The sequence below is a fragment of the Condylura cristata genome, unplaced genomic scaffold (genome assembly GCF_000260355.1).
Source record: "Condylura cristata isolate star-nosed mole 26May11 unplaced genomic scaffold, ConCri1.0 scaffold00016, whole genome shotgun sequence".
NCBI lineage: Eukaryota > Metazoa > Chordata > Mammalia > Eulipotyphla > Talpidae > Condylura > Condylura cristata.
Window position 1 is genome coordinate 9,532,734 of NW_004567117.1, and position 21,670 is coordinate 9,554,403.

General features: G+C 33.5%; 1 protein-coding gene across 1 annotated transcript in view; it reads right to left on the reverse strand.

Moving 5' to 3' along the window:
- NDC80 (NDC80 kinetochore complex component) overlaps positions 1 to 21,670 on the reverse strand; it is a 36,351-nt gene that overhangs the window by 1,180 nt on the left and 13,501 nt on the right. Inside the window, exons 9-16 of the mRNA XM_012725820.1 lie at positions 20,966 to 21,072; positions 20,151 to 20,295; positions 16,316 to 16,521; positions 9,452 to 9,604; positions 7,143 to 7,232; positions 4,927 to 5,019; positions 3,645 to 3,775; positions 2,136 to 2,238 (exon numbers count right to left, since the gene is read on the reverse strand). Coding sequence (XP_012581274.1) covers positions 2,136 to 2,238; positions 3,645 to 3,775; positions 4,927 to 5,019; positions 7,143 to 7,232; positions 9,452 to 9,604; positions 16,316 to 16,521; positions 20,151 to 20,295; positions 20,966 to 21,072 — 1,028 coding nt within the window. The remainder of the gene's footprint in view (positions 1 to 2,135; positions 2,239 to 3,644; positions 3,776 to 4,926; positions 5,020 to 7,142; positions 7,233 to 9,451; positions 9,605 to 16,315; positions 16,522 to 20,150; positions 20,296 to 20,965; positions 21,073 to 21,670) is intronic.

Below are 21,670 nucleotides of genomic sequence, written 5' to 3' on the forward strand. Positions count from 1 at the left end.
AGCCTCCAAAGGATTAAAGGCCTGTGGACTCACTTTATATTTCTGACCTCCAGAAATACAAAAAAAATAATTTATGTTCCCTTATGTCATTAAGTTAGTGGCAATTTGTTATAGCAGCAATAGGAAATAGCAGGTTATTTAGCTATTTCAATTATTATGCCATAACAAATTACAATAAACTTGATGGTTTAAAACAGCAGAGTTCTGGAGGATAGAAAATTGAAATCAAGATGTTGGTAAGAACATGCTCTTTCTGAGATGCTAGGGAAGAATCCTGCTTTGCCTATTCCCAACACCTAGCATTCCCAGCAATTCTTAGAACTCCAGAACCTGTAGCTGTATCCCTTTCATTTTCAGATGGCCTTCTATAAGGGTATCAGCAACTGGATTCAGGGGCTTAACTAATTATATCTGCAAAAACTGTATTTCCAAATAAGGTGATAATCAGAGATTCTAGATAGGCATGAACTTTGGGGTATACTATTCAACAAAATATAATATCCTAGCACACAGTATTAAAATTTCTTTAATTGAACGCTTCAAGTAGAACAGCATTAACTTTTAAGTTGTCAAATTATTTTTTAAAATCGTTATCACAATTTACAACCCCAGCAGTAGAAATGATAATTCCCAACTTTCTACATCCTTGTTCACATTTTTTATTAATCAAACTTTATTTTTTTGCCAATATCTTAAGGGTAGAAATGTATCTTCTTCTGTTTATGTTTAACATGTTGAATAGACTCACTAAATTTTTGAGTTGAAACATAACTACAGATTGCTTTTATTGCCTTCTTAGTGTGTTTTGAGTTTGATTACCTTTTCTTAAAGTTTTATATTTTTGTTATTTTTCTTTATATTTTACTTCAGTATTTTAAATAAATGAATAAAAATATACAATGAACCAGCCTTCTACTTAGTTGTATGACTCTCATGTATTTATTTATATTACCTTTTAAACATTTAGTTTTAATTGATATTTCTCTTCATCTGGTTATTGATGACATCAACTCTTGTGAAACTCCCATACAATCCTTTTGTCCACTCTCATATATGTGTGTGTATATGTACATATATATATTGAGACCATTATGTATCTGGATGTAAAACCTTTATCTGCTTTTTTAATAAGATTTATTTATTTATGCATACAGAACTGGGGTACAGGCCAGAGGTGCAGGGGTCGTGAGAAGATTCACCAGAGACAGAGTGGGGAGCAGAACAGGCAGGTCAACAAAGTATATTGCTGAGAGGAGCTGCAGGTAAAACAGGAGAGAGTCTGCCACACCATGTGTATCATCTCCAAGGCGGGGATCAAACTCACACTGAAGTGGCTGGCTGTGGCTAGCTTGCAGTGCTGCGTCCTAACCTGTTGCACCACCAGGGAGTGCCTACCTGTTGTTTTAAGAAATGTTATTCTACCAGGTTGTGGTTTCTCTTTTTACGCTAGTCTTTTGATACAGACTTTAATTTCAATAAAGATGCATTTATAGTTTCTTCTGTGGTTTTCACTTTTTATGTTCAGTTTGAAACTTCTACAACTCCTAAGGTATGAAAATAGTCTCTTCTCAAAGTTAAAAATTTTGCCTCACATTAATTTCTTAATCGATTTGGAACTGTTTATTTATGTGAGGTTTAAGATAGAGAATACAACCCCATTAAATGAACAATTTATTTTGCCTCACTATTCTACATTACTACTTGTCATAGATTATCAGTTTTCTGTCTATGCTATTGTATCTATTCCTGGAACCTTAATCACAGAGATTATAACAAAATACCACAGAGTATAAATAGCTTCATAATTATTTTTGGAACATCTAGGGATTAAAAAAAAGATTATCTTGTGAACTTAGGAAGCGAGAACACCAAAAGAGGCAGCAACTTTTTCTGTAAAGATTTAAATATTTCAGACATACTTCTGTTGCTGTATAAATATCACTGTCTCTTGTTATGTTATAAAAATTACACAACTGTCCTCTTAACATACTGCTCTACAGGATTATTCTAGTAAATTTTTACTACATCATAATCTATAGAAATGAAATTTATCATTTATTTCTGTAGAAATAAAACAAAAATATAACAACATTTCAAATTTTCTTAGAATGCAGGGAACGTCTTCACAAACTTACCTCCACAGACCCCACATGAGTAGCAACCATTTCTAAAAGACGCTGCAAGTTATTTCCCACTTTTCGCCTTTCCTCCGTTGTGATCTGCACAACTAGCTGGTATCTGTAGAATAAAAACTCTTGTTTAAGATATCCAGGAAAAAACCTAGGATATCAGGTCTAGCTACCTTATTTCTTTTTACATACAATAAAAGTAGACGATGGTTCATATGTGCTACTTGCTTTATGTATAATTTGTAGAAGTCCAGTTCTCGCTTTCTCTTTTCTTCTTCTTCTTTTTTTTTTTTTACTTAAAACAAAAGAAAATTATTGCCTCACATTTCTGGAGCCCAGAAACCCAAAATCAGTTTCAGGCAGGATCACACTCCCTCTGAGAGTGTAAAGGAACTGTGTCATCTGTTTCTCCTAACTTAGACTCAGCCCTTTCTTGATGTTTAAATCCACCACTCCAGTCCTCCATCTTCATATGACACTCTCCCTATGTGTCAGTGTCTTCACATAGCCACGTCCTATTAGGAAACCATCCACACTGGATTAGTTACACCTTGGAGTATATTTTAATATCAATGTTGACAGAGCTTAGGGATTAACTGTTTAGGATCCTGGTTTTGCATAGGCAGCACAAGAGATTTACATATACAGATAATTATCTGTATATATAATAAAGAATACTCTTTAAGGAAGGACTGTCACAAATTTTTAGTTATTACAAATTGCACCTAGAATTTTTTCTATTGTAAATTTAAACATTTTATGGAAAACTTGATAATGTGTAATTTGGTAACAAGCACTCAATTATTCAGAAGCTTCCAGGTCCTGATATATGTGACGAGCCATATGCATCCATATCCGGTGAAACACTTCATCTGATTTCAAATAAATTCTTTCTTTACCTCTTTACAATAACCCACAAACCACAAGCTGATGAATGTACATTTCCTAAGAAAATTTCAGGTCTTTCAAGACTAAAGTATCTTATTTACATAGTATTTATACATTTCTTAACCTTTAAGATGTGTACAACTTTGCTAACATTTTTATTAGGACCCCCATTTTAACTTATGTGCCACTGAAGGATTTTCTGATTGTTGTGTACCAAATGTTATGTTACACAACTCACTGTTATAGACAACTACAACATAACCATAATTTCTAGGAAAGTATCTTAAATACATGAGTTTTGAGGAGTTTATCAAAAACAGTTGAAGTCTATTAAAATTTACTAACAGTTATTTGAATTGATTTAAAATTTTATGTTTGAAAGCTACTTATTATAAAGTTTACAAATAAATGATTTCTTTGGGGGGGGCAAAACCTGTATTAGGAACAGAAAGTATTTGCCTAAGGAAAGTGTCTTAAATTATCAACAGTCCTACTTAGTTCTGTTCATCATTTCCTGTCTCCTACGGAGCTCTATGATGTCAATTAAAACAAATAAATATAGATCTAGTTTTAAAGTAATGCTAAATAGTCTGAAAACAAGCATAAATCTTGGTGAAATGAACTTACTCCCGCTGAATAACATCTAATTCATTCATAGCTTCACTGAGGCCCTCATTAACAGCACTCTCTAGGAGGTGCTTGTGTTTCTCCAAGGACTCCAGTTCATTGGCACATTTTTTGTCCTCTTCCTCAGCTTCCTGTCAGGATAAAATTATGGTTATTGTTTTCTGATGTTACATCATATATTCTCTAGATGGATTAAAAAAAATCTATGTAAAACATTAAAGATAATCAAGGTGCATCATCATTTGTTCTCTCAAGACGCTTACTAATTTTACATGTAAAATGCTCGTTTGTGAATTTAACACCGTAAAGATAAATGTGACATTTTCCACAGGTCTGTATAAAACTCAGTTCAACAGTATTTTCAAGCCTGTACTTTTGGAAATTTTAAAATAATTTAATTTCTTTTTATATTGGTAAGAATATAAAATATTGTATGAGAATCTGAGTGATTCTCATACAGATGTTATTTCACACAGGTATTAATTATTTACAGGCAAAGTAGCCAAAATCCATCAATTCTTAGGTTTCTCAAGTTAAAAAAGGGACTAAGCCTTTGATTCAAATACTTTAGAATAAAATCAAGCATTATCATGAAGAACATATGAAGAAACAAAAATAATTACTAAATAATTTTACATTATTATGGAAAATTTTATAAAAACTTCACACAATTTAAAAAATACATGGGCCCTAAATTTATCACAGGTTAAGAAACAAGTTTTATAATTCTTGAAACTTTGTAATTAAGTAAAATATTGGTTAAAATTTTCACATAAGTGGTAGTGAACAGTCATCTGAATAATCCCCTAAGCAAAATGTTGATCAGAAGGTAGGGCAGAGGTGGTGGAGAATTAATCTTATTATTTTACTCATTCTAGATTTCAACATAAATGGGCACTGGAGTTTGGCCAGAACAGTTAACGTGCAGTGACTCTATAGTCAATAGAGTCAATCACCTAAACAAAGGGTCTTTTTGGGATTCAAGAGACAGGAGTACTTAACACTAAATGTTTAAAAAAGGGTAAAAGAGATTATGTTTAAAATAAAACTTTGAGATTGCAAAGACAGTGAATGAATCATGCACACAAATTCATGAAACAGTAAACATGTTCAACCTTAATCAAGGAAAATAAGATGCTTTAAAAAATAAAATAGCTCCTTACACTAAACATTGGAAAAGAATAAAGGATATAGCTTGAAGATACTAGTTTGATGTGAAAATAGGTTCCTAAACCCATCAGTTGTAGCTTCAGCTAATTTACCAAACTGGGAAAATTCTTACCTTCACTTTTTGTTGGTAAAGATCATCCAGCTTTTGAACTTCTTCTTTCAGAGTTCTTACACTTCTCCTGCTTTCTGTTATCATTGTATTTAACTTGGGGAATAAAACTTTGGATGAGAAATCATAACTATATATATAAAACATTAAAAAAGTTGTACAACTTTTATATTATCAATCAGCTAATTGAGCCATATTATTTCTTTCAGTCTTTACAGATGCTCACATATCAGCAGTCCTAAAATTAATTTTACCTAAGCATGAGTTAATCCCAAGAAAATTTATATTTTTAAATTCATGTTTAAATGCAGAATGGAATGGATTACTCAAATAATCATGCATATCATATAATCATGTACTACTTACACTATTAATAGTTATATTAACATTAATAAACATAAATGGTTTTTGCTCTTTAGCTTGCTGGTTAGCTTTATTTAGATCTTTCTTTAGTTAGTTGCCTAGCTGTCCATTTGGGTCTCACTATTTATGCTTATACATGTTTATAAAGAAGTATTTATATTAATTTTATTGGGAAACGTTTACTCATTAGTCACAATCAAGCATTTTCCAATGAGTAGTAAAGTAACCACACTTAATCTTGTTAAAGCTGAGTTTTAAACTCTACTGAATTAAACTGAAGGAAAAAAAAGTTTCTAAATTCATTTCCTGTTGATATGTCCTGACACCAGTTGATACTAGTAGTTCATGCAAATATTTTTCAACTAGACCAAACAGAAACTATATCCTGCAGAAAACACAAAGTAGTAAAATAAGCTGATATCTTTCTTTAAAAGGATAATTCTATATATGCATAAAATTAAAAAAAATACAAGTGGCAAGAACTCAGTGAAGTTACTCTTATTTGGCAAAAGACAGGATGGTAAAATGACTATACTTAAGGAAACTTACTTGCATTTCTCACTTAATCACCAGGAGTAAGGGACACTGGTTTCCTATTTTGCAAATGTGAAGAGTGGGCTGGAAGAATGCTACTTGCTCAGGATCACACAACAAAGCATATGCCCAGAAGGCAAAACTAGGTGCTCCAATTTCAAGGACTTGCATTTAAAGTTATTTTAAAGACTGGATTGATTGAAGCTATAAACTTTGCTTCCAGTTTAAAGGTATTTGGTTATTTCTAAAGTAACTAACAAACTTCAGTAAATTCACTTGCAATGAGACTAAAGGACACCCAAGAAACCAGAAGTTCCACTGGACACTCATGTAAAAATCATTTTTAATTATCTGAGTATTTCCATATTCTCTGTCAGCTTTACTAGTTTTATCAGTTAATTATATATTTCCCCCAGTTATAAAAATATATTTCCATTGTGATAAACTGATAAACGGGGGGGGGGGGGATTATAAAACAAAACAAAACACCAACTGTCCATAATTCTGCAACTAAAAAGAACCACTATTCCTACATGGCATACTTTCTGCAGTCTTCTCTTCACATTATATAGTTTAATTTTAAACTTAATTTTCTTTTGTGATATCTTTGTCAGGCTGCAGTATAAGGGCTATCTAGACTTAAAGGAAAAATTTAAAAGGCTTTTTATTTACCTGTATTACTTCACAATTTTCATTTTGGATTTTCCTAATATTTTATTATTCAATTGAAGTAACCGCATCACAACAGTTTATTGTAAGTTTCAGGTGTGCATCATTATAAATCAACACTTGCATATTAATTATTTCAAATTGTTTTACCTTCTGCCATCTAACTAGATTAAACTAATTAAAATAATTGTAAACCAAAAAAGTAGATTTTTTAGTCTCTGAAACACATATTACTGATCACCCTTCTTCCACTTTATTGAGATACAAATGACATGTAAGTTTAAGGCATACAACAAAATGATCACCCTTACAGGTTTAGATAACCTTTTCTTGAAATGTCTTCCCTACTTTGGCTTTTATAGCATATTCTCTTCTGTAACTATTTTGTCCATTTTTCTGTTTTCCCCCTGAATCTTCCTCTGACAATCCTAAGTGTTGTTTCTGAAGAGTCACTCCTTAAGTTATCTCAAGTTGAAGAAAGCAATTTTCTTTAAAAAAAGGAAAATATATTCAGTTGCATACCAGACCACCAGCAATGATAAATGAAACCTAGGATGTTTAAGTTAGTAAAAAAGATTTTATGTGATTCTAACTTAAGGCTCAAGTTTTAAAAATCTTATTTTTGCTGGCAAGGACTATATTTCGCTACTTACTTGTTCTAAAGTATCCTCTAACCCCATTTTTTTATTTAGTGCTTTATTAATTTCTTCTTCAGTTTGGTTTAAGAGTTCCTTGAGTGGTACCTAGAAAATACATAGGAGTATGGATTATACATGACAAATGTAATTATAAAATTGCTCTCATGAGGCACATTCACATTATGATAGAAGCCATTTTGAAAAAAAAAAAAAGTGAAGCCATGATGATTACTTAAATATACCATCAATTAGTAAATAAATCTAATTTTTAATGACATTTCTATAACTATAAAAGGTGACTTACTTTTGAGTATTTACAAATTCTTGCTTATCTATTCTGGAAGTCCACTATTAAACATTTTATAAATACTCTTAGTTTAATGCAGTATCTTTCTTGAAAACAACTTATATGTACATTGTATTTTTATTCTATATTCCCCGATGCATCATTTTTTCAAACCTTCCTCAATTGTTTCATCTTACAATTACCTGCTTTTATTCCACCTTATTTTTTGAAGGACTATTCAGTGTAATGCTATTAAGAGCAAAAATGGGTAATTGTCGATTATCAGGAACTGGCTGAACAAGCCACAAAATGGAGGACTACTGTGATACTGCAAAAGAACAAAATTTTGATCTACTATTGTGGAAAGATGACTGAACTGGGTTGTTCTGTGAATAAAGTGGGTGCCAGAATAGGCAAATGTTTATCAGTATATTTAAAAGAAGATAACTAAGAAACCGCCAGATGGAAGTGATGCATAAGGCAAGGTGTGGGGGAGGGGCATCCCAACCTTTTTGCACCTCCATGTGTTAACCACTCTGGAAAATCCTATATGCTTGAATTTCTTATGTTTAACTTCTCGCATTACTTTTATTTCAATACAGTACTTTGTTGCTTCCATTATTTTTTTTTTCATTATGGTTTTTAATTGAGGTAAAATTTAAGTTTGAATGGCTCTGCTGAAAGTTAAAATGAATTTAACATAAGATTAACCCTTTCAAGGTGCAAAATTCAGTGACATTTAGTATAGTCACAGTATGTATCAACAGTTCCAGTTACAAAAACATCTCCATCATTCCAAAAGAAAACCCCATATATGACCATGTTTTAAGTATGTTTTCAAAAATTACTGAGTTTGAATTTTGACTGTTCTTTGAAAGTTGCAATGGCCTCTTTATGAACTGCTTTCCAAAAATTTCTTATATTAACACTTGGAATTTCACCTTCTTGATGCTATTCATATTTTAGTCTTTCTGTTATTACATAAAAATATTTCTAGAACTCAAAAAAATCCATTTCTTTGCTAAGCCTTTCCAGAAAGATGCACTTGGTAGTTTTTTCTTCAGTGATTTAACTCAGTTATTTCTTTGCACTGACAATGAAATTATTTGAAACAATGATGAGTTAATATTATCTGTCCACATGAGTTAATATTATCTGTTCACCTGCCTGCCTATGTACCACTTAACTACTGCCCTAGAAAACATAATAAGACTCTCCAATGGACATTTTTTTATTCATAAACTAAGTATCTTGGGGACAAAACAAAACATTTTGGAGGCCACTAAAATATGAGTAACTGAGAACCTCAATAGAGTAGTTAAAAATTTTCTTCCTAAAATTATAATCTTCACCATATTTCAAAATTGGGTACAGATTTCTCATCACTGACTGTTGGCACTACATAATGATATATTTCATGCCTTCATGTTTTTGTGCTTGAAACTTTTCCCTGCAGATAACACATAAATATTGCATTCATCATTGCCATGGAGACTTTTCTACTACATGGGAAGAATTGATTTTTGTTATCATAACTAGAAAGACTTATAGTAGTTTATATGCCGTATGCATATATGTATGTATTTATAGCTTTCTCCCTTCAAGAGATTTGTAATATCTCGGTAAACATCAGATTATTCTGTGTTTATAACCTTGGTGTCTACTTTATATATAATCAAATTTCTTTCTTTCTTTTGAAAAAAAAGGGCAGAGATTTGGCAGATAATAGCAGGAAAGCTCTCCACAGAAAGGGATCCTCAGGGGGTAATCTGTAATCAAATTTCTAATGGGACAACTGAATAAAGGAAGTAGAGGGGAGAAAAACCTCTGTAACCTGAAGAGTAAGGTATAACAGAGCCAAGATTTCTACTATGAAGAAAGAAAATGAAAAGTTTCAGTATTTTTATTTTTATGACTAGTCTTGAGTAGATACGCTGAAGTTTAGCTGAAGTTTAAGTTTTTACTTATACATATAAATATATGAACCAGATACCAATCATACCATTAAAAAACCCGTTGAGTACTCATGATTACTTACATAAACTTGAGCTCTGTATTTGACAAGGCAGTTGGCACCAGCTTCAGGATTAAACTTAATTTCAAAGTCATAACCTTTGGAATTCTCTGCACCTTTAGGGATAAGTTTTAATTTTCTAGCCAACTTGTGATACTCTGTTAATTGTGTTTCAATCTATAAGGAGAGAACATAAGAAACATTAACATTACCAATCTATATGGCTTTTCATTTCTATAGTTTTATAACATCTTTTCTTGTAGTTAAGTAGTATGGTAGTTTTTAGTAGGAAGGGTAGCTTTTTTGGGAAAGATTTATTTATTTATGCACACAAGAACTGGGATACAGGTCATAGGTGCGGGATGTGAGAGAATTCACCAGAGAGCAGAGCAGAACAGACAGACTGACGAAGTACACTGTACGAAGTACACTGCTGAGGGGAGCAGTGGGTGGGTCAGGAGAGGTCTGCTGCACCATGTGGGTCACCTCCCTGGCTGGGTTTTGAACTGGTGTGCAGTGACTATGGATTGCTTCATAGTGCTGTGCTTTAACCTGTTGAGCCACAAGGGAGGGTCCAGAGGGTAGCAGTTTTAAAAAATACAAAGAATTAAAGGTTTTATTCACAGTGAACTTACAGAGTAATAAGAATATAACTGACTGGTAAGCAATATACTACTGATCTTCCATATGCGATACAAAGTTTGCAATGAGTCCATAATTAGTAAATGATTAGAATTTGCTTCTTAAAGTGTCAAATAAATTAAGAAACAAAAGTTTTGTTGGTATACAAAAAAAATTACTATTTACTTAAAATAAGTGAAATATAATCATTTAAGTCTGAAAATATTTTACTGTTTGGATAAAAATACTTTTAGCAACATATTCCATACTTTCTGATCTTTACTCTTCAGGGTTTTGTTTAAAGGCTCTCAGAAAAAAGTTTTTTCCTCTAATCTAGCCCTTCCATCATCTTACTTTGTTCTATTCAGTTTAGGAAATTTATTTTCATACTGTTTGCTCCACTTAATACACACTTAATTTCTTGCTGTCATCATCATTCATAAAAATGAATACTTTGAGTGAAAGAACACAATGGTAAGAACACCTGTAGTAACTACTTGCTTAAATAATTTGCAATGTTCAAAAATTGATTAGATCTCAAAATCTACTTATAGATTTAAAGCTTGTGAAAGAATCAGGAAGTCATTTTAGCTATTTGATTGTAATATAGTAACTCTCCAAGGACTACTAAGGAAATTAGTCTATTTCCCTTTACACTAAAAGGTCTACAGGTAGTTTATTTTTAGCAGTTTATCTAATGAAAAAGCCTTTCACAAGCCTTTGTTCTTTATCATGCATAACCACAGGGAGAATAAATATGTGACATATATGTCTCTACTTTCTCTTTCCCACAGCCAATGCAGAAATTGAACACTGATCACATTCTTCCTTAAGAGTATACCCTCAATGTTTATTTTAACAAAAAGTTCCATAAGGCTACTACCAGTCAGGGTTAATATGTGGGATAAAAATCAGGAAAAAAAGGTGGATGAAATGTTTACGCTGACTTTTGCAATGTCACCATTCATTAATATTTCTCTTACCCAGTAACCTAAGGCTTTCTTTACATTCATCAGGACCATATTGTGGCCTCTTGGGTGGCTACTGCTTATTTACTTTCCAGACAGTTTTCTTCATTCAGTCTGATCTATCCTCTGAATCAAAAAGACCATTATTCTTCGTATATTTAATTTTAGCTATTTAAATTTAGATTTCACCTTGCGCAGAGACTCATAACTTCCTCTTTTCCATATAATGTTTGAGAGATAAGACATATTCATCAATATCTAGAGTAATGAATCATTTCAGGTTCACTCATCTAGTCTAATTAAACATCATTTATACCATAGGAAACTGAGGCAATGAGAGGTTAGACATTCTGAGGTCACAAAGAAGAGTGGTAGAAATCCAGAGATAGATCACAGGCTCAGGCCCAACCTGGTGGTGCAATGGGTTAAGGTGCAGTGATGTGAGCCTGGCAGCAGCTGCTTCAGCATGAGTTCGATCCCAGCCAGGGAGGTGACCTACATGGCACAGCAGACCTCTCCTGTCTTGCCCACTCTTCAGCAGTGTACTTCATCAATTTGCCTGTTCTGCTCCCCACTCTGTCTCTGGTGACTACTTTCACTGCCCCTGCAACTCTGGCCTGTACCCCAGTTCTGAATGAGTAAATAAATAAATCTTAAAAAAAAAAAAAAAAATCATAGGTTCACCAAAGTCTAGGTTCACCAAAGTCTAATTTCAAAGATTTCTTAGATCACCACAGGCTATTTCTTATGAATGTATATTTTTCTCCTTGATACATTGGATCAGATTACCCAAAAAGTCAGGAGGATGAGATAGTTCAGATGGCTAAAGTAAAGTAAAAGTATGGTAAAGCATGGTTAAAACAAACAAACAAAAAAAACCAAAAAAAAAAAAAAAAAAAAACAAAAAACAAAATGGTAATGTAATGTTATTGCTCATAGCAAACTGTCCATTCTATATTATGTATGTGCATGTGTAAAATACAAAGTTTAATAATGCAAGACAGTTAAAACTGATTAAGAAACAATTCGCTTTATGCCTATAGTGTATTTCAAAATGTGACCAGCATTATGCCTATAGTGTATTTCAAAATGTGACCAGCATTAAAAATAATTTCTCTTTAGGCAAACAAGCTGCTTTCTTTCAACTCCTTTTTTTCAACTTAACAATTATTATAAAAATACAGGTATACCTCATGTCATGTTTTGGTAGTTCTTATACTATTTCCAACTATTATAATAACTGGTATAGTAATCTGTGACCAGTGATCTTTGTGATGTTACTATTGTTAACTGTTTTACGGCACCATAACCATACCATAAGACAATGATCTTAATCTAAATGTTGTATTTTTATGATTGTTCCACCAACTGGTTGGCTTTCTCCTATCTCTCTCCCTCTTGGGCCTCCCTATTTCCTGAGACACAATAATGAAATTATTAGCCCTACAATAGCCTCTTCAGTTTGCAAGAAAATTGTAGAGCTGTATGTCTCTCACTTAAAATCAAAAGCTGGAAATGAGTGAGTGAAGGCATATTAAAAGCTTAGACAAGTCAAGAGCCAAGCTTCTAGTAACAACTACTTAGAAAAGTGTAACTGCAAAGGAAAAGTCCTTGAAAGAAATTAAAGTGCCACTGCAGTGAACACATGTATGGATAAAAAAGAGAAACAACTTTAATGTTGATATGGAGATAATTTTAGTGGGTGAAGAAAAGATCAAACCAGCCACAGCAATCCCTTAAACCAAGGCCTAATCGGGGTCCTCCCTGGTGGTGCAGCGTGTTAAAGCACAGCACTAAGAAGCTAAAGCCACCTCAGCATGAGTTTGATCCCTGCGCTGGAGGTGATCCACATGGTGCAGCAGACCTCTCCTGACGCACCCGCTGTTCCCCTCAGCAGTGTACTTCATCAGTTGGCCTGTTCTGCTCCCTACTCTGTTTCTGGTGAAGCCTCTCACCACCCCTGCACCTGACTTGTATCCCAGTTCTGTATGAATAAGTAAATAAATCTTAAAAACAAACAAACAAACAAACAAAAAAACCAAGGCCTAATCTAAAACAAGGCCCTAACTCTAATTTAATAAAGATTGAGAGGTGAAGAACCTGCAGAAGAAAAGTTTGAAGCTAGCAGAAACTGGTACTATCCTGAACACAAAAATACAAGGTGAAGGAGTAAGTTCTGATATAAAAACTGCACCAAGTTCCAGAAGAACCAGCTACAATAATTGTGAGAATGGCTACATGGAACATGTTATTCAATATAGATGAAACATTCTTCTATTGAAAGAAGGTGCCATATAGGCTTTCATAGCTAGAGAGAAGAAATCCATGCCTGGCTCTAGGTTACAAAAGATGGCTATCTCATTAGGGCTTAATGCAGCCAATGTTCATTTACTATTCCTGAAATCCAAGGGCCTTTAAGAATTATGTTACATATATACTCTGCTTATACTCTTAGAATTGGAAAAACAAAATCTTGATAACAGCACATCTGTTAACAACATGGTTTACTTGCTACTTTAAGCCCACTCTTGAGACCTAAGACTCAGGAAAAACAATTCCTTTTCAATGCTACACATTGACAATGTGTCTGTCATCCAAGTAAGAGGTCTGATGGAGATGTACAATTTCATTAATACTGTTTTCATATCTGCTAACATAATAACCATTTTACAGACCGTGGGTGAAAGAGTCACTTTGACTTCGAAGTCTGATTATTTAAGAAATACATTTCATAAGGTTATCTTATCACTGCCACAGTGATTGCTCTGATAGAGCTAGGAAAAGTGAACAGAAAAACTTCTAAAGATTCACTATTCTAGATGCCATTAAGAACATTCATGCATGACTCATGGGGAAAGATCAAAATATCAACATTGACAGAAGTTTGTAAGAAGTTGGTTCTCAATCCAGGGAATGACTTAAAAGGGCAGTGGTGGAAGGAACTGGTAATGTGGTGAAAATAGCAAGGGTAATAGAATTAGAAGGGGTTCTTAAAGATGGTGACTGATGGATACAATCTCATGATAAAACTTTAACAGATAATAAATTACTTCTTATCTATAAGTAAAGAAAGTGGTTTCTTGAAATGGAATTTACTTCTGATGAAAATGCCATGAACTTGTTGAAGATAAAAAAGGACTTAGAAAACGACATTAACTTAGTTGACAGAATAGCAACAGGATTTGAGAGGAATGAGTCTAATTTTAAAAGCTTCACTTTGGGCTAAATTCATCTGAGCACTTAGCAAATAATAATCTTTTTGCTGGTAGTCTTGCCTCAATGTTGGTAATTGCTGACTGATCAGATAGTGGTTGCTGAAGGTTAGAGTGCTGACAATTTCCTAAAATGAGAGAATCAAATTTGCTACATTGACTAATGAGTCTTTATTTCACAACAGATTTCTGTGTAGCATGTCATGCTTTTTGATAGTATTTTGCCCAAAAATATCAGTAACTTCTTTGTGATATTCACTTTAATGTTGTAGCCTGGAACTGAACCCACATATCTTCAAAGTGTTATCTACATACAAAAAATACTGTACTAATGAAAGAAATGAAAGTAATATAGAGACTAAATTTTCTGTGAGTTTTAACTTTTGGAACTATCTCTACCAATAAGCAAACATTATAATTGAAAATATCAGGATGAAAAAGTTCAACTCAAAAACTAAAATTTCTTCAGTATTTAAAAAAAGGTGCTTTAAAAGATTTCTTTCCTTTTCTTAGGAAAATGCTTACCTTTTATATTAGTTTTCTTAGGAATGCAAATTGCATATATAACAATAAAGATTGCTGTTCAATTATTTGATAGGAAATTGTCCCTAAACAGTTTGTAAGCTTAAATACATGCACATTGAGCTATCTTAAAAATAGGAGTAAAGAGTACACAGTATTGCGAGGTAGGATAGTGTAGTCAATCTACACTGCAAACCCGTATTTTTTTGTTGAGGTCCAGATCCATATATACAATAGTTCATTAGATATTTTTCATTTGGATGACCATGGACATAACAGGCCTAGTATAACATTCTCATTCCTGATTTGCAACTTCTTGCTGATCTATTCCAAAGCAGTGGTACTTCTGCTTGTCCAAATCCCAAGTCACACACCATGACAAATCCCCTTTCTTTCATCAATTCTTATTCACTCCACTCATTTATTTGAATCTCCACTAGCATTTCAGTTTATAGTTTCTCATCACATTCCTGTCATAGATCCTTATAAATTCATTTGTCACGTTACCAAAAATGTGACCTTTCTGAAATGTGATCATATCTGTTTAAATATTCTTGGAGCTTTCAGGATAAAGACCAAAATTTTAAACATGAAATAATCTTTACCACCTGACCTATGTTTATTTCGAGTAATATGTCCACCTTGCCTCTTGCTATTAAGCTAAATTTAGATGAAAAGTTCACAATACCAGAGTGTACATCATGCAGCTACTTTGATTTTCCCTTTTGACTCTCCTACCCTTGTTATGCTAACCTTTCCATATACTTTCCAATTTAGTTTAGGTGTTACCTCTTCCTTCAAGGCAGTTTTCAAAAGCCACCTCATATGTTTCCCCACAATAAATTTGGGTTAGATATATTTATGCCTCCTCAGTACCCTGTGGTTTATATGTAAGTGAACTGATCTTATAGAAGGAACTGGAAGTTTCTTGAGGGGGAAAATATTCTTTTATCTTTATTTCCTCTATGCCAGTATAGTAAATAAGTTCTAAAATAAATAAATGTTTGATTAGTGAATCGTTAAAATCTAGAAGAGGGTGACTCATACCCTCTTGTAGAATAAAAAGGCATTTATGACAATTTTCATGGTCTTACAGACTTATTTCTTGGTTCACTGTTAGAAAATATAGACTACCTTAAATTTGAGTGAGAGAAATTGAGGTGTGATGAATTGACATAAGGGGATGTTTTAGGTGCTATTGGTGCACAATGGGTTAGGGTGCAGCACTGCAAGCGGGCCGCAGCCACATCACTGTGAGTTCGATCCTTGGCCCCGGGGGTGATTCACATGGCGCAGCAGACCTATCTTGTTTCACATGCTGCTCCCCACTCTGTCTCTGGTGAATTCTCTCACCACCCCTGCACCTCTGGCCTGTACCCCAGTTCTGTATACATAAATAAATCTTTATTAAAAAAAGGATGTTTTAGTAAAATGTCATTGCTAATTTTTATTTTTTTAAACCTCTTTAGTAAATTTGGTTTACCCATTGAAATCTTCATTATTGGGATAAATCTTTACAAAGGTCAGCTCTGATGAGTTGCCACTTTGGAAATAATATCACATACCGCCTCTTTGCCTCTGGCATATTTTAGCTCCTCATTCCACAACTGCTGCTGTTCAGCCTCCAGGTCCTTGGTTAATTTATTAATGGTTTGCTGCAATTCATTTCTTTCATGATTTATTCTCTCAATGTCTGCAACTGAGTACTTCTGATTATCAACAATATTTTGTAGTCGTGTATTCTCCTGTTTCATTGTTTCACATTCTAGTTCTGCATTGAAGAAAAAATTGTTAAATTCTTACAGAGAAATTGATCATCATTTAATAAGAGTACATTACCATTTCTAAATGTAAGCTATACATATGTATCTTTTTCTTTTTAAAGATTTATTTATTTATTCATACAGAACTGGGGTACAAGCCAGAGATGTGGAGGATGAGAGGCTTCATCAGAGACAGAGTGGGGAGCAGAACAGGCAGAAGGACAAAGTATACTGCTGAGGGGAGCAGCGGGCGGGTCAGGAGAGGTCTGCCGTGGCATGTGGTCACCTCCGGGGCAGGCGGGGATCGAACTCATGCGGAAGTGGCTTTAGCTTCTTAGTGCTGTGCTTTAACCCGCTGCACCACCAGGGAGGGCCAGTATCTTTTTCTTTTTAAGATAATTTTGATTCCATTTTGTTTTTAAAAATATTTACTAAGGTAACACTAGTTTACAACATCGTGTAAGTTTTAGAGGTACAGATTCACACCTCTACAAATGTACACTATCAGACTACACTGAGCTTAATGCTACCCCTACCACCAAAGCCCAAGTAATCCTCCATAGCCCACTGGACTCTGTCCTCACTTTACTGTCATCCTACTGTCCCCTTTCTGGTATCCTCAGTTCTGCAGTCAGGTTTTAATGGATTATTTTTGTTTGTTTCTTTGTTTTGTTTTTTTTTCCCCATAGAAGACCCTTTTTAAAAAAAATTATAATAGTTTATTTTTACATATTTTTGTGCATTTTTCCAACTCAGTTGCAATCCCCTTGGGTTTCCCATCACCAAATCACCCATGTGCCATCACCATAGTCCAGTGCATTTCCCTCCCCTTACTGTTTTTGAATCTATTCCCACTCCACCCCCACAATGTTTCTTTATATTCTTGAAAGATAATGAAATTAAGTTTTTATGTTAAAGTATTACATTTTAGTTTGGTATGGTTTTCAAAAAGTGCTACATAAAAAAACAGAGTACCTTATGCAGAATGGAGTATGATTAAAAATCATTATACTTGAGAGGGACAGTTTGAAAATGTTCAAATTCTTTTGAAATTCCTACACAATTTGCTGTAAAAATGAGGAAATTCCTAAGTTTTCACAAACATAAAAATATTTGTATTAAAATACCACAGTTTATTCTTATTTTAATATGCAAACATTTACTAAAAGGTCTGATTTCAAGATGTGAATGCATCATCTAAGTTGGGAGTTTCTTAAAGGGAGAGTATGTATTTCTATATTTACTATCTTTTGGTCCACTATGGTGAATGACACATAGCAGATATTAAATATCTGAAATTTTCAGTGGTTTCTTTAGATACCAAGTAACAACAATGGGCAGACTCTTCCTTTGACTCTTTACCAAAAGCTGTAATAATCAAGAATGATTATATTGTATCAGGAAAATCTGGTTTCTACAAATAGCACATGATCACGCAGAAGGGAACAAGCACTATCAAACTTAAAATATTTGATGTCTTTCCACCTTTTGTAACTCATAGTTTGTAAAGAATATGACAATATTTTTAAATGAGTTGGGATAAATGCACGAGGATATTTGTGACCTAAGAGGTCAAGAGAATCGTCATGAGGACTGTAAGATGAAGATCTTGACTCTGTTATAATCTACCCATTATAATCTGTTATAATCTTCCCATTGTAGCAATGGGAAGCTCCATAATTGGGCTCAAAATAATTTAATGGTTGGTTTATGTACAGCTTCATACACTGCAGGAATCTGCACAAAAAAATTCACAAATATATTACCTATAGAGTTTAAATATATTTCAGTCACTCTTGGTCATGAATATCTTTAATGAAGAAATAATGAAGAAAGTTAAAATAATGAATTAAGTTAAAATACTCCAAATAAAAGCACCTAATAAATAACGTACTGATTCAATTGCACCACAAACATTGCTATAGTAAAAATTACTATACATGGATGACTAGGTGATGGGAAACCCACAGGGATTACAATTGAGATGGAAAAAAAAAAAGTACAAAATGATGTAAAAATAAACTGCTGTAAAAAAAATAAAAAAAAATTATTTTACAGTTACTTTTCATTATGTAAACATTAGGGGATAGCTGGTTTAGAGATAATCTATGTAGTCAGTTATTTGGGAAAAAAATAAACTGATTAAGCAAATATTCCAAATAATTATTGTCCTTGACTTGACAGATGATCAGCAGTCTATAGAGAAAGAGTTAAATCAAATATCCTAAGGATCATTTCTACAACTCCCCTGTGGGACAGAGTCTATAAAAATTCTGAGAATAAAATCAAAGTCAGCAGAGACTGGGAAAATTGTATTGTAAGGCCCATAAAGCTACCTATTTTGTAAAGTGCCTTTTTTTTTTTTTTTGAAGATTTACTTATTTATTCATACAGAACTGGGGTAAAGTGGTGCAAGGGCAGTAAGAGGATTCACCAGAGACAGAATGGGGAGCAGAATAGGTGGATCAATTAACTACACTGCTGAGGGAGCAGTGGGTGAGACAGGAGAGGTCTGCCATGCCATGTGGATCACCTCCAGGGCTGGGGATTGAACTTGCACTGAAGTGGCTGCAGCTCACTTGTAGTCCTGGGCTTTAACCTGTTGCACCACCAACGAGGGCCCAAAAGTGCCATTTAATGTGGCCGGATGCAAATTCCTCTCTTTGCTGTTCTGGTATCATACAGCATCAATTCACATATGAAAGTATTTTCAGGTTTAACGATTATGGTCAATTTGTATTTATGAAAGGTTAGGAAGACATAGGATGTAAACAAGTTTTTTTAATCTGGCTTTTTTGCTTCCAAAGAATTATGGTATTTATTTCATCTTATTTTCAATCCATGTTAAGCTGCTGAGTAATTTAGGAAGTAGTGATGAAGAGTAAGATGACAATTATAGAAGACTGAGGCCAGCAGATACCTGAGAATCTGGTTTATTAATTACAGGTAGAATAGTTTTATTTGCACAGCTTATGTTCTTAGGTGACTCTTGGTTTCAAATAGTCAGGTGTTTGAAAACATAGCAGACGGCACAATAGGTTGAATAGTGGCTAGCCAGAGATATGAAGTACTAATCCTGGGAATTAGTAAACATTACTTTATTTGGAAAAGAAGTTCCTGCACACAAGATTAAGTATTTTGAGATAAGATTACTATGCATTCTCTAATTGGGCCCTATACCTCATCAATGTCCTTAAAAGAACGGCAGAAAAAAATGAACACACAGAAGAGGAGAGAACAGAAATCACGGGAAGGAAATATGAGGAAGGAGGTAAAGAATAGTCTCATGGCTACCAGCTCAGAAATGCCACCAGGTACTAGATGCTGGAAAAACTAAGGAATAGATTCTTACCCACAACACTGGAGGAAGTGTGGCTGTGCTGGATTCTGGAGTCCTAGCCTTTAGAAATGTGAGAATAAATTCCTATTTCTTTAAGCCACCAAGTTTGTGGTAATTTGCTTCAGCAATCTCAGGAAACTAATATAGAAGGCACTGAAAATTTGGTAGCCCAATATAGCCATTTACCATTAAAAGAAATGTCTGTTACATATAACAAAGATGTCTTTTTATATTTGATAAACCATACCAAGTTCCATCCCAGTATGAATGAGTTCTTTTAGCAAGAGTTTTACTTACCTATTCTAGAAATTTCTTCATCAAGACCATTTAATTTTTGGTCAAGGATGGCTGAATGAGATTCCAAATTGCTCATATATGCCTGATATTTTTGAACATCTGCTTGTAAAGAAGCTTTCAGTTTTCTTAATGACTCTAGGCGATTCTTTAAAAGAAAAAAGTTAATTTTATTAAGGAAAGCATTATTATTTAAGTTCATATCAGAGAAAATTAGTAAATTTGTTTTCCTTCTACTTATAGAGAGAGACAACAGAACTACAGGGACTTTACTGTTATACCTACTTAAGATATATTTGTTGAAGAAGTCAATTTTGAATAGAAAAAGTACAAATTAAAAAAAAAATCTGATATTATACAGAATAGCCTAGGTGCTTCAGTAATATATAAAATAAAATTAGAAATCTGGATATTATCGCTCAACCTTTAAAACGTTCTGAGAATACATTTTATAAGTTTATTTAATACCATTCCCTTTCCATTAAGTGCAAAACTCAGAGCTTCTTATAAGTAGTGTTCCCCAGAGGTGTATAACATGGGGACCTTGTTCAAAAGATCCTTTTGGTCTAATGTAAATAGGTAAGACTCTTTCATCATATTCTGAACATCATTAGTTCAAGAGATAGATCACCAGGGAAAACAAAAGCTCCAGAGATAGCAAACATGCTTTCATTGGGAGTTCTATTCCATATTAAAATAAAACTTAGTTTTGGAGAAGCTTATTTTGTTAATAAGGAAATAGCTGTTATTTTCTATGAACACTCAAGAGTCTAAAAGAGTTAAGCCTACTGAAGATAAAAATAAAAACATTTACTAACCGGTTCTTTTTCTCTTTCTTGCTCCAATCTTGCAATTTGTTCATTTAATGCTTTGTTTTTTGCTGCTAATGATTCCAGCTTGGAAGCATCTACATTAAATAAATCCTCTGGAGAGAAAACCCAATAACTTAATAAGGTCTCAAATCTGCCTAGAACATTATTTGCTCTCTCCCTTGCTTCCTTCTGATCTCTCCTCAAATAGGTGTCAGTGCAGCACATCCCTCCCACTACAAAAACATCAAGTTCTTCCCTTTATTCCACTATACGCTGTCTCCTTACCCGTGTCTATTATTTTCACTAGCATGTAAACCACTTAATGTATAGTTAAATGTATAGTTGACTGTCTCTAATAAAATGTCAGCTCATAAGGCTTTTTTGCTCTTACTAATTACTGTATTCTTGTTGCTTAAATGGTGGCTGACACACAGTAGGTATACAATAAATGTTGTTTAATAAATACATTTATATGCTTACTTAATTATAAACAGTATCAAAGAACCCACTAGCTGCTTTCTGTATTAATTTACAATGAATTTTCCTCTTTCAAAATGAAAATCATTCATAGTGCTCTTTTTCTCATGTAAATAAGTTGCAATTGTCTTCTTTTATTCTTTTTTTTAGTGGGTATGTAAAAATAATTTATTTTTTACTGAGGTAATTATTACCACCATTCATACACTACCCACCACCAACTCACCCATATTC